Here is a 13,888-nt window from a genome sequence, read left to right on the forward strand (position 1 = left end):
CTTTGATCTCTGTCACAGAGGGACAAATTACTGCGCAGTTCCCCTCTAGAGGGGATCTTACAAGCTTAATAATCCTTTTTTTTGCACACAGACTCATCAGGAAATCAGATGTAAAAATGTAAAAGGATTCCTTTAAGCCCAAAATAATTACCCGCCCACTCCGAAGAAAGAAATAGATTAGCAAGCCAGTCTAGGCGAGTATTTAAATCCATTTAGCTGTGTAATTTGCAGAAATTACTTTTAATTACGTAATAATGGCAATGATCTCACATTGCTTCCAGCTGCCAGTGTGCTGTTCATGCACCCCAACAAGGGGTCAGAGGGCCGCTCCCAACAAAGCTGCCCTCTCCGGGTCAGAGGTCAAGTAACGGCCACGCGGTGAGGTGTAAAGTCCTGCAGCCGCGCCTGCTGGTTCCCTCTTTGGGATGTGTGAACAGAGGGTCATATACCTGCTTAACCTGTGACCTGTGTTTCCAGCACCAGTCAAGCAGAGGCAGCCAAGCGCAGACTTCAGTTGTTTCTTGTCGGCACTTACTGTAAGTTACATGTTGTGTGATACATTATAAAATAGAGCAACGGTTACTTTGAAGACATATATGCTAGGCAATAGGTAATAGATAATAAAACCAAACAGCAATGTCGTTAATCCAAAAGTCTGATTGTCTAAAATAGCTCCATCGTTCCGGAGTTTCTCAATTACTGGTATCATTTTTGAATGCACTTAAGAAAGCAATCCATTACAAAGTGTCTCAGTAAGACGTTGTGCCATTCCCACGTCTCTGCAGAATGACTAGAAATATGAATAACTTTCTCCAAAAGACATAACTTTGTGATTTAATGATAGTGATTCCGTCGTCAAATCTCATTCCCAAATCTCCCACACTGTATGCGTTCGGTTGGATTGAGATCAGGTGACCGTGGAGATCAAAGCATTCAGCGAGCCGTCCCGTATAGAACCGTCTTACTGAACTTGATTCGGTCAGCAGGATAGAATCGCTTCTGAAGACGTTACACATCCACTGCTCCTCCTGATGCTCTTTCTCCTTCTCTTGATCCTTCTACAAGGAAACATGCTAGTTGTTTTGACATTCACAGAACCTAAATCCTGTGCGGTCACTGTGAAAAGGCTCATGTTTCATTCATTCATTCGATCTTTATCAATAGACAAACACTAACAAGGCAAAAAGCACGAGGGCTCGGAGGTCCGACCGAGTGAAGATGAACTACGGTGAAGCGTTGATGTGCGTTGTGCTTCTCCGGCAGGTGACTCGTCTTCGCTTTCTGACGCTGTGTCTCTGAGAAGCTGCTCCTCCGCTCTCAAGTGCTTCCTCTGAACCCTCACGCCTGTTTTCCCTCTTTCTGATGCACCACAGCATTTCTGGGGCTGCATTGTCATGAAATGGTCCCTGGGGAATAAACCTCCATCAAACAACAACACAGGGGCTGCTTTTAAGAGACGGTGGCGTGTGAGGAGGGCGAGTTCAAGGATGGAGCATCATCAAGCTTGTGATGGGGGTGTCGTTTTGGTGTTTAACAGTCCGAGCTGGTTTGTGGTCTCAGGATTGTGTTGCTGCTCATGTTGAGAAAATATCAAAGTCATCCAGCGCTGCAACAGGAATCCTCTTTCTTGCACAGGAAGTTTGTGACTCCCTGTTTATGTTTATTATCTCATAAAATAGTGAACATAGTTTGTGCTCCTGATTTAATAGTTGTGGAGGGTCTAAATCCCAGACTGTTTAAATAACAATAACATAAATCCACACATTTCAGAAGCTGGAACCTTTAACATATTTGCTGCTGAATGATTGACTGATCGCTCTTATTCTTATGCTCCAAGTCAACGTGTATTAATGTTGTCAAGTTATCAAATAACACTTACGTTTATGTTAAAAATAGTGTTGTATAGTTGAAGAATAAGCCAAGTACCATGTTTGAAACTGTGTTTACTTGGCGTCCTAAGTTAACCCTAACCCCTGACCCATAACCCTACGATTTGATCCGGTCACCTGAAGACCATCATGTCGATTCTTTAAGCGTACCTGTTTATGGACAACACAGGCAAAGATGATGTTAAAATACACCATCTAGAATAAAGCATTGTAAACCGATGGGTCTACACTGAATGTTTTCCTGAAGCTGTGAATGGAAGCTTTGTGTGGTTGCAAACCCTCCTGGATCTCTTTGATGATAATCATTTAGGGGCTCCACTGTTTTTCTGAGTCGGCTGTGGTCGTTAAGTATGACAGTGGTGATCTGACTTGGTTGAGGCGTTGGCCAATGTCTCTCGTCGTCGTATATCACTGTTAAACTTCTCAAGACTCCGTCGGGAGTCGGGGGACGAAACCGCACTCCAATTTATCCAGTGATAATGGTGAAAATTGTCCCAGTGGGTCCATGTACTGTACAGGCGCAGTAACAAAGACTCTTGAGGTTTTACCGACAGATTTAACCACGGTCTGTTGCCATGACGATGGACGTCTATTAACACATAGTTTTCCTGAGGGGGAGGAAGTCTCAACCTCCTGTACTTACCCACCGAGGCGAGGTTATATCAGGTCACATGTACTGCCGGGTAGAGGCTGCATAGCGTGCTTATTATACAACGTAATGACACCTTACCCTCTCTGGACTGGATTAGTTTTATGCCAGGAAGCACTATAGTTGTAATTACCACCACAAGCGTCTTTGGTTGTAATCCAGTAAGAAAGAAAATCATGTGATTCTGATACTGTTGACAATATTTCACCTGCTTTCGTTTCTTATAATAAGGAGGAGTCATCTGGAAGTTTCAGTATTACTTTAAATTTGGGCATTTTGTCTCCATCTCCATTAATACATTAGGGTTAAGTTGGGGTACAACATGTTGAAGATTTGCATCTTTTTATCATGAAAAAGGTCACTCACATTAGTTTGGGTTTTTTGGGAGGAGAATTATTCCGTCAGATTTTATGAATATGAACTCTAGGCAGGTCCTTTTTTATTATTTGAATAAACAATTACATGTACATATTTAGCACCCACCTGCTCTCTCTCTCTCTCTCTCTCTCTCTCTATATATATATATATATATATATATATATATATATATATAGTACATATACTGTTATTTCTAAAAGTCCCGTATCAGCATAGTACACATCATGTTCCCAACAGCTCTCTGCTTCTGTTTACGCTGGCGTGCAAATTAAGGCAAGTTGTGCGAGCTGGGCCAGCGGTGAAAGCCACCAGGCTGCTGCAAATCTGAGATACACATGGGCTTTTAAAGCCGTGATTAGGAGGCTTGATGATTTAACCCGGGGCTTTATTTGGTGGGTTTAAACGTGGTTGGAGAAAATAGTTTACTTACTGCAGGTGAAATATGAGAAATCTTCCCTGAGAAACACAGACGCGTTGATTTGTACCAATCAGCATTCATTCATCCCACATCAGGGCTCATCATATACATCATATAGCAGGACTTAGCCGTATGTATTAGGTATGTAGCCCCACCATGTCAAAGTCGAAGAACCGTGTGAGTAGCGAAAGCTGAGTGAAATCACCTTGATTGCCAACAAGAACTGTTTTTCTGGAGCGTCCTGCAGATCTGACATACAAATCCCCAATTTGAGTCTGTGTGGGACCTCCGTCGCAAAGCATCCGCCTGGTGCTGTCTGATGAAGGAAGACATGCTTAAAAGGTTTTCTAAAGAGTACATGACATGCAAACGATTTATGGGTGTGTTTCATGAAATCCAAGTTCTCGTAAAGCTGTTTCATCAACACTGAAACACTGAACGTTCTCGGCTCTGTAGTTGTTGTGGGATAGGAGGCAACTCAGTGAGGCTTTCCAGATGACTCATCCACGACTTACACAATATTTTTATTCTCTGTTTGTTTCTGTCCAGATGCGAAGGAGAGGACAACCAGAAGTTTTTCACTCAGTGGAGTCTTCAACTTCACCTCCCTGCTACTCAGCAAAGAGGACAACACACTGTATGTTGGCGCTCGGGAGATCCTCTTCGCTCTCAACCTCACTGACCTCAGCGCCATCAAGCTACAAAGAAATGTAGGAGCCCAGCGTCCCTATTATACTGTATAATATACAGTATATTGTATCAATAGGAATGCAGTTATAGCTTCCCAGAGGTACAATGTGGATATGATTATGTCCCAGAAGTCCAATGTGAATTCAACCCACCTTATTATACTCGTATTATACCTCCAGTATTAGTGTGACAGACTCTCTTTTCTGCAGCTCACGTGGAAAACTCCAGAGAGGAAAAGAGACGAGTGCGGTTTCAAAGGCAAAAACCTGCAGGCAAGTAAACTGTTTATATAAAAGCTCAATTAGCTTAACTCAAATGGCCCAAATTGCATTAACATAAGTAGAGGTTCACCTCGCTGGCCAACTTGACCATTGCTGCAAAGCACTTTTGAGACAGACTAAGGGAAAAACCCTGGAAGTTTCTGTCATGTTGTAACATTCCATTACACAACGAAGGATTTTTCCTTTCCTTTCAAACAAACTTAACCGTACTCCACCGCCACTTTCATATGCAAACATTCAGACCCAGAATTCTGATCACATATTTGTGAGGGTGGAGCACATTGGTAGGAGGAATGTTTTTTTTTATTATTCAAAGCAATCAAAGAATTGCCAGATGAAGAAAATGGCTCAAAGGTCTGAGTGCAAAGTGGATTTTCAGGAATACCACATATTGTACAAACACTCCAGTTTGATCCTTTGTTGTTTTAATTGACTGCTCTGCTGGATGTGGTGAAGTCTGCAGATCATTTGTCTTTTCTACTTTTAAGTATGATAATACATTGAACATTTGAGCTATTTCATGAAATGTATTTTCTGTGTTTCGAATGCAGACGGATTGCTTCAACTACATCAAGATTTTACTACGTATGAACAGCACTCATCTGTATGTGTGTGGGACGTACGCCTTCAGCCCCACCTGTGCTTACATAGTAAGTGTTTATATGAACCACTCACATCCGTTGCGCTGATCCATTGCGTGCAACCTGTGAATGTGTTTTTAAAAGAACTTTCCCCGGTGCATGACTTTATATCTGCTGTTAGTTCATTAAATTTGAGAGGAAGAGCATCTGATATGTGGTGCATGCGGCTTCCTGCCTCTCGGCTCACTTAGCAGTCTGGCAGAGGCCCAGCTAGACACAATGTACTCACATGCACATTATGTCATTATCTCCTGTATCAACAGATCCAAATATTCAATGCATGTAAACAGGTTGTATGAGGATCGACCCAGTTTGTGCCCTTTAAAAGCCTTTTAAAACTACCTGCAAGCACACAGGGATGACCTGTGTGTCAACTTTAAACAAAGACTGACGCCTCACTGCGGGACGGAAGGACGCCAATCACTGTCAGAGAAGGTTACAGTGTGACATTCGATGTGTGTGTTTGTGCTCACCAGAACACGGCAGACTTCTCCCTCGTCAAGAGCGATACTGGTGAGATTGTTACAGAGGACGGACGAGGCCGCTGCCCCTTTAACCCTGAATACAAGTCCACTGCTATCATGGCTGGTAGGTACCCGAGGCTTCGTTTGAAGTCCTTCTGAAGCGGAAGTTGGAGCATCTTTAATATTCGTACCGTAATGTATTCCTCAGTGAATATTTGAGTGGTGTGCGGTTAAGAGACGGACACAAATCAAATCCGTTGTATCGGATTGGGCCGCTTAGAAGTGGGCGGGCCTATAATGTGGCGTGATATGGACTGTTGGCTCCACACACACTCACACACACACACACACACAAGTCGCTTTTGCTTTTGCTAAAAGTTGCGACTGTTTGTGGTTGAAATTGGTCGGTACCAGCTTATCTAAACACATTTCATATTTTGTTTGCGTAAAATACAAAGAAATTCTTTTGCATATATAAACTAAGTCTGCAACAAGGTGTGTCGTAGTGAACGCTGTTTTTATGGTGCACTTCTTGGTTGTGTTGCAGATGGAGAGCTGTACGCCGGTACAGTTAGTAATTTTCAAGGAAATGAACCCATCATTTACAAGGGTCTAAGACAAGGAACCTCTCTAAAAACAGAAAACTCACTGAACTGGCTTCAAGGTAAATTGTGTTGGCTGGAATGCAATGCTTTTTGGTTTAAATCTTCATGAATAAAAAAAAAGAACATATATTATTTGTTATCTCATATTATTCAAGATGTATGCCCGTTTAATAATGTTGCCAGATATGCTGTATAAGAATAGAGTTTCACATCATCAGAAATGACATAGATCAAAATGGTTTAACAACAATCTGTCAAGATTCGCTTTTTTATTTGATTGCATGACCTCTGTCCCTGGATACCTGCATTTGACACACTGAAGGCTGAAGATATTGTTCATGTCGCCTTTCTTTCAGACCCAGCCTTTGTTGGCTCTGCCTACATTCAGGAGAGCCTGCCCAAAGGCAATCTAGTGGGCGATGACGATAAGATTTACTTCTTCTTCAGCGAAGCAGGAAAGGAGTTTGATTTCTTTGACAAGACCATTGTGTCCCGCATTGCTCGTGTGTGCAAGGTGAGGGACGGCTGGAGGCAGATGATCTCTGTAAAGGGAACTTTTTCCCCCTTAAGCAACATATCCTGACATCCCTTCACATCACTACAGGGATCTATCAGACCGGCGTATTTGTGCATTTCATGTTTTTGTGTTCCTATACATGGTCTTTCTGGGCAGGATCTCTTGTTACAGAAAAACATTCCTCCCGCACGTTTGCCTCTATTTGATTATTTTTCCCCAAATGCTTTCTTCCCTCTATTCTTATCGTGTTTCACCAAATATTTGGCCCAGTCAAAACGTAACATATAGTGTAGCACCAGATCCGTGGGCAGAATTGGATTATCACAAGTTGAAATATTAAACCTGGCGCTTTTGAACTAAAATGCAGACCACACACAGTCTTTAATGTGTTCTGTTCTGTAAACCTCATTAATTCCCCAAACCAGTTTTAAAGATCAGACTGTTGCTTGTCTGTGGAAATAATCAGGTTTACCACAGTCTAAGGATACTGACAAACTGTTTGACAGTAATACCAGTGTGTGGGGTACTTGGACCTTTTGTTTGTATTTCAAACTTGTCCTGTGACACTGTGACGTCTTTTTTGTACAGTTTCTTTCTTTACATTTTTTCATTATTTTTGACCACAACCTTCCAAAGAGCCGGTCTGTTTTTTTATGGCCGATTGAGTTTCAGTCAGACTCTACCCCCAGCTTTACATCCTCTGCATCTTAAAGCAATTATCCACTCAGTCTTTCCATCCAAAATAAAACACTTTTGACACGATGATATACTCCTGAACATACAAGGGATGCTTTAACAAGGGATTAATGTACGGGATGCATTTGCTTCAATTATTCAGAAGTTGGTTTAAGCACAGTGGCATTAAAGTATACAACCAGGTCCAGCCAGGAGGACTGGAGAGTATCCTGTATGCTGCTCATTATCTGCCTGGGTTACTGCAATAAGTAGCTGCTTGTCATGTGCCATTCCTCCTCTGGTCTGAGGCTGCCATTTAGTCTGATTAATGTCATTCTAAAGTGGACCCGATTGAAGTTTCACGTTAAAAGGCTTTTACGTGGCTTAGATCATTTAGTAGTTCTCTTTGGTCCCCTGCACATTTTTAATTCTACTTATTTCTTCCAGCAGCCAACTTTCATCTTGTTGATCTAAGACTGTGAGCAACCCCGAATAATTGTTGCCATGGACTGAATGTGAACAGACAGTCCGGTTGCTGCAGGACATCGCCCTCCCCCTTAAATGCATAGTCTTTTTTTTGCAGAAGTAGACTTTTGTCGTTTCTATCTGTAAAGCATCGGTAGCCATCTTTCCAAGAAGTAGCTGCACTCCGATCTGCACAGATACCCTGTCGTACCCCTGCGTAGTCAAATTAGTCAGCATGTCAGGAGGTCCCGTGTGCCACACCGCTTTGAAGGCTCGTGCCGAAGGCGCTGAATCGCAGCGGTAGTGTCAGTAAAGAAGGATTGCCGGGGACCAAAGCGTTGTTTTCTTTTTCATTTAAAAGCATTTGCCCTCCCTCAAAGCCCTGAGTGATGATGTGCATTGTTTTCATGACCTACAAGTCTGCTGCCTCTGGGTATCGCTGTGTTACGGGGACAATGTCTTTAGCTCATTATGATTTTACAACATGAGGTTTTTCAGTTATTTCAATTCAAAAAGCTTCACCTCTGGACATATTGTGTTTGTATATCGTGGTATGTGAGGTATGCCACATACCATATGGTGCGCATTATTATTTCATGCCCTTTACATGCCTGTCACATCCAATCGCGTCACGCTTCAGTATCAAATCACGTTTTTGTTTCCGAGGTATTTTCTATCTCCTCAGAAAGGTGTCAATCTTATATTTGTGCACCCTCTACTGTCCACATGTTAAACAGCTCCACGCCTTCAACACGTGTGTTGCAGGGTGACATGGGAGGTGAGAGGGTCCTGCAGAAGAAATGGACGACCTTCCTGAAGGCGCAACTCTTGTGCACTCTGCCGGACGATGGCTTCCCCTTCAACATTATCCAAGACATGTTTGTGCTGACACCCAGCCCCGAGGACTGGAAGAACACCGTGTTTTATGGAGTCTTCACGTCTCAGTGGTGAGGACCGACCTCCACTGCTTTGATTAATAATTCACCAAACTAATGTGGTGATGCCTTCGGATATGTAATGCAAATATGGCACGGGCGAGGGATTTTAATACATCTTTGTCTGATGAGTTCTATGGAAGTGCAGAGAGGAGATGCTTTGTATCAGATTCAGCTGCCAGTTACCATCTTTCCTCCAATGGGCAGTTAAATAAGGCCACAGTGTTTCCGGTAGTCTTTATGTAGAGTTTAGGTTTTCTTTGTAAAACATTCCCTCTAAAATCTCAAGATCAGACCGTGATGAATGATCGGTGAGTATTGTTGAGATGCTTGTTTGTGTCTTTTAAGGTATAATGGTGCTTCGGGAAGCTCTGCAGTGTGCTCCTTCACCATGGACCAGGTGGAAAAGGCGTTCAATGGGCGCTACCGTGAGGTCAACAGGGAGACTCAGCAGTGGTACACGTACAATCACCCGGTCCCTGAGCCTCGGCCTGGTGTGGTGAGTGAATACCTGCTGCCCTCTATTGGACAAATGGCTGCCAGTACTCAGCAGGATTTCATGTCAGCTTTTAAAGCTTCACCCATTCCCCTTCGGCTCACCAGTCAGTCCTAAAAAAAAATACAATTACTGTTTTAATTTCTAGGCCAGGCGAGGTAGAAACATTGAGGTGCTGCACAGCTGCAGTATGTTTTAAAGGACTCTATTTTGCCTTCACAGTGCATCACGAATGCTGCCAGGGAAGACGGCATCTCCTCCTCGCTGCACATGCCGGACAAGGTGCTGAATTTCGTCAAAGACCACTTCCTGATGGACAGCGTGATCCGCAGCCAGCCTCTCCTGCTGAAGCGCAATGTTCGCTACACGCAGATCGCCGTCCATCTGGTGCAGGCAGCGAAAAAGGCATATAATGTGATCTTCATTGGCACAGGTAGGACACCCCTGACCCTTAATGACACATTAAGTATCTTTATTGAAGAATATCATTTCTCAATATTTGCAAAGAGTTCAATCTAATCTCAAGCTATGCTGCCTTCTAGATGATGGGAGACTTCATAAAGCCATTAATGTCAACAACAAGATGCACATCATTGAGGAGATGGTGATCTTCCGTGACAGTCAGCCGGTGCAACGCATTGAGCTGGACACTGAAAAGGTATAGTGGAGTGCTGAGAGGAAAACCGCCCCAGCTTGTTTTATAGAGCTTTGGCATGGTGTGTACTAACAGCAGGCGCAGTAAAGGCATCTGTGGCAGTTTGCAAATACCATGAACCAATAAGATTAGCAGCCTGAAGCAGACTTCATGTTCAATTTAATGTTCATTAAATGCAACTTTGCCCAGAGGATCTGAAAAGAGCTTGTGTTTTAACAGCTGGAATAGTGACACTTCTTGAATTCTAGCTTGTCTTTGATACTCAAAGAAATTCCCACAGAGCCGGTATTCAGAAGAACTAAATGTCCCGCACTGTGATTAGTAACGGACAGAAAACATTCTCAAATAAATAAATAACCCTTTCGTCTTTTCTGTCCCCGGCTTTGTCGTCTCTCCCCCACAGGGTCAGCTTTATGTTTCATCGTTCTCTGAATTGGCGGCGGTCCCAGTAGCCAACTGCACTAATTATCAGAGTTGCGGGGAGTGTATCCTCTCCAGGGATCCTTACTGCGCTTGGAACGGGAGGCTGTGTGTGGATGTCAGACGGGCTGCGGCAAGCAGGTACGCATCCCTCTGCTCAACGATCTACATTTGTACAGCTACAGCTTTTGAGACAAACGCGTCCATCGCACGTAAACAAAAAGTGGTTTCTAATTAAATACGTGTGTTTTTCAGTGCCTTGCAGCAGGACATAGACGAAGCTGACACATCGGCCGTTTGCAACAAGGCGGTGGCGAGCCCACGGTTAGCCAGACCTCCACCTGCACGTAAGTGAAATACTTTTACAGTTCAATCTTGAGTCTTGATTATGAATCTGAAACGCTCTACGCCTGCATCCGCAGGAATGTCCTCGTGCCAGGTGATCGTTATCCCGGCCAACACGTTCCAGGTTCTCCCTTGCCAGCTGCGCTCTAATTTGGCTGAAAGGCGGTGGGAGTTCAGCGAGAGCGCGGGTCACTTCCATTACCCCAGCCAACAGGGGGGATTGGTAGTGGTGGCCCAAGCCGACCGGCAGGAAACCTACGAGTGCTGGTCGGTGGAGGAAGGCTTCAGACAGCTGCTGGCCAACTTCTGTGTGAGGGGCGAGGCCAAGCAGGAGAGCACCACGCTGAGAGGGCGCTCGCGTCCCCCGCAGGTGTCCCAGGGGAAGATCCTCACCCTGCCGGAAGAGGCCCGCTCGCCGCAAATCGACACCAAGACCTACTTCAACGAGCTGATTGTGGTGTGTTCCCTCCTGGCGTTTTCCCTGCTGGTCTTCTGTCTGTTTGCAATCTTCAGGAACCGCGGTGACGTGAAGTCAATGCTCAAGGAGGGAGAGCGGGCCAACATGCAGCAGAAGAAGCCCAGAACAGTGGGGAAACCGGCTGAGAACTTGCCGCTGAACGGCAACGCCGTCCCAGCGTCGGCGTCGGATCACAAGGGCTACCAGACCCTTAACGACAACTACATCTGCAGCACTCCGCCGCACGAGGGCCCGTCGCCCGACAACAGCAGGGGCTTCTCAGAACCGGAGAACAAGCCTCCGAACTTGAAAGAGAGTCATGTAGAGGTTTCTCCCACGTGCCCGCGGCCAAGAGTCCGACTGGGCTCCGAGATTAAAGACTCCATAGTTTGAGGGCTCTGTGCTGTGCCGAGGGACTCGTCGTGGAACTGAGAGGAGAGAGTGCACTTGCAGAGAAAGACAAAAACCCCAACAAGAGGGAAAACTGAGGATCATTCAACTTTTCATGGAGGGACATTTCATGTCACAGATTTTGCACTTTTTGTTCTGTCCCTATTTTCCTTCTCACTGCCTCTTATTCAAGTGCATTTGAAGCACACTGAAGATGTTCCAGATTGCCTTCAGACTTTTGACGCTTTCACTGCGGCTGAAAGAAATGTAACAAGTGAGGCGGTGGAGCCACAAATAAGTAATTCAGTGATTTAATTTCAAAGCATTGCCGCTCAGCTCGTCCATATAATCTACTGGTAATGCTATGAAATGCACAGTGATATTCAAACATGTTCCCCCTAACAACTTATAACAACTTATAGTGTTTATTTACATCCTGTTATCTGATAAGAGCCGACCCTTTGCTGAGGCCATGCACTATGTACTAAACTGTAGAAAGGTAAACACTCACACCAGAATGCCAACTACCGGTGGCAGGCGGGAACAGAAATAGATTTCTTTTTTATGGCTAGTTTGCATTCACAGAAATATACTGATTATTTAGGCTTGAATATAACACTGCAACAGAGAAATAATTGAGAGTAGAAAATACTTTATAAATAAATGTTTTTCTTGTTAAACTTTTAAAGAGAACAGTGGAACTGTTTTAGACATTTTTTCCACCTCGATCCCACACACACACACACCAAAAACAAACAATATATGGTCATAGATCAAGACATGCTATGTTTTTAAGTATTGGTATTATAGTGGATACAAATATTCCTCCGTCAGAGCCTGACTTTCAACAAGGTTTTGAATGTCATTCCAGGTATTATCATGCTGTATGAGATATGCAGTCTATGCAAAGCAAATAATGTGAAGTAGGGTAAACACCAAGACAACCTCACCTCGAGACTCGCTTGGCATAAAGGTGTTGGCGCTGTTAATTATTTTAGGATCAGTGGCCCTGCAAACACACACACGAGCTGTCATCACACTAACGCTAGGTATGCAAGAGATGTGAGATATTTTGCTGTATATTAGGGCAGAAATAATGATAAATATATAAATAATACACCTATTCATAATCTGATTTAAAGAACACATCTGTATAGCCTCAACTTTTATGTGAATTTAGCGTTAATAAATGGAAGAAAATGGCCTCCGCTTGCTTAGATGGTTTTTAAAGGCAACCATAAAAGCAATAATTTTCATTCTCATCCAGTAATAAACATATTGTGCATTTTAATAATCTTGATTAGTCAATTCACAAATAGTGAATTATAAAGCATATGTTTTGTCTGTGATATGTTGGAATAACTTAATAGCATTTTATAGCATATTATTTAAGTCTTACCTGATTTGAGCCCTCGTCTTGTTATGTGGCCAGCAAAATTAATATTTCGCAAAAATGCAGGAAGGCATTTTCCATGACTCATAGGATGCAGAGGATTTGCACATGATGTTGAAAAGCCTTAGTATAATGCAGGTTATGGATTTGATAACAAATCTTAAACGGATAATGCCTTCTGAAACAATAATCAAGAGTTGTGCCTCTTGGGATGACAAACTAAGCAGGTAGTAGTGCTGTAGAGTCAAACGCTACACTGAAAGTGTGAGAGGACGCTCAGACATAAGAGTGAAAAAATATAATATGTGTGATGTAATACTGTCAAGTTTGTACAGTACATGCTCACGAGGTGTTTATCTTTTATTTAATGTTTGTCAGTGGCTTCAACTTTAGTCAGGGACAACATTTTATTCTAAAACTGTAGCACATGAAACACCACTGGCTTATTTTAAAATACTGAAATATTGATATGTTTTATGTTACATTTATTGTAAACGGCACTGAAAAAATGACTCAAAGACTGGTCAACTATTAAGATTCATGCTTAGACTGTTAGTAAAAAACAAACGGCAGCTTCTAGTGAAGTGGCTGTCAGAACAATATACAATCGCAGAAGAAATACTGCGTGGCAGTGACTTAGTGAAACATGTGCAGGTACTGAACATGCTAACAAGAAGCCTAACATATTAATGCCACAGTGAAAGTATCGTTGTCCGCTATCTCTTAATAAACCACTATAGTCTGGCCTTTTATTTGTGACGGTACAAGTTGCTCAGACGCTTGTCAACGTGTAAGAAACAATATTTTTTTTATGTAAAATTGTTTTGTAAATTCAGCTGCCAATGTAAAATATTGTGAATTGTATTTTTTTGTATCATACATCACTAGTGTTTGTTTTTTTCCTTTTTGTATTGTATATAAAAAGCACTTTATTTTTATTTTTCAAATAAAGATCAAATGGATCATTTATTTTTATTCCAACGTCCCATTATTATATCAAGCCCTACTGTTTTCCTCTGCATAAATGTTACGATTTTTTAAAGTGTTGCTGACCTCATCAAATAGGGTGGAGTCAGAAGCGGGGCAAACCAAGGGGAACAAAGAGGAGTGTCTGATAAAACTTGC

The 13,888-nt window shown here is 42.9% G+C and overlaps 1 protein-coding gene across 2 annotated transcripts in view; it reads left to right on the plus strand.

Moving 5' to 3' along the window:
* LOC120809569 (semaphorin-4B) overlaps positions 1-13,732 on the plus strand; it is a 40,118-nt gene extending 26,386 nt beyond the window's left edge. For both annotated transcript variants that reach the window (XM_040163467.2, XM_040163465.2), the window contains exons 3-15: positions 3,884-4,044; positions 4,234-4,296; positions 4,857-4,955; positions 5,423-5,534; positions 5,958-6,074; positions 6,372-6,529; positions 8,438-8,619; positions 8,956-9,106; positions 9,326-9,536; positions 9,646-9,761; positions 10,162-10,319; positions 10,434-10,525; positions 10,601-13,732. In XM_040163467.2, the coding sequence (XP_040019401.1) occupies positions 3,884-4,044; positions 4,234-4,296; positions 4,857-4,955; positions 5,423-5,534; positions 5,958-6,074; positions 6,372-6,529; positions 8,438-8,619; positions 8,956-9,106; positions 9,326-9,536; positions 9,646-9,761; positions 10,162-10,319; positions 10,434-10,525; positions 10,601-11,373 (2,393 nt within the window). In that variant the 3' untranslated portion in view covers positions 11,374-13,732. The remainder of the gene's footprint in view (positions 1-3,883; positions 4,045-4,233; positions 4,297-4,856; positions 4,956-5,422; positions 5,535-5,957; positions 6,075-6,371; positions 6,530-8,437; positions 8,620-8,955; positions 9,107-9,325; positions 9,537-9,645; positions 9,762-10,161; positions 10,320-10,433; positions 10,526-10,600) is intronic.
* Positions 13,733-13,888: the final 156 nt, after the last annotated feature.

Source organism: Gasterosteus aculeatus, chromosome X (assembly GCF_964276395.1).
Source record: "Gasterosteus aculeatus chromosome X, fGasAcu3.hap1.1, whole genome shotgun sequence".
NCBI classification, from domain to species: domain Eukaryota; kingdom Metazoa; phylum Chordata; class Actinopteri; order Perciformes; family Gasterosteidae; genus Gasterosteus; species Gasterosteus aculeatus.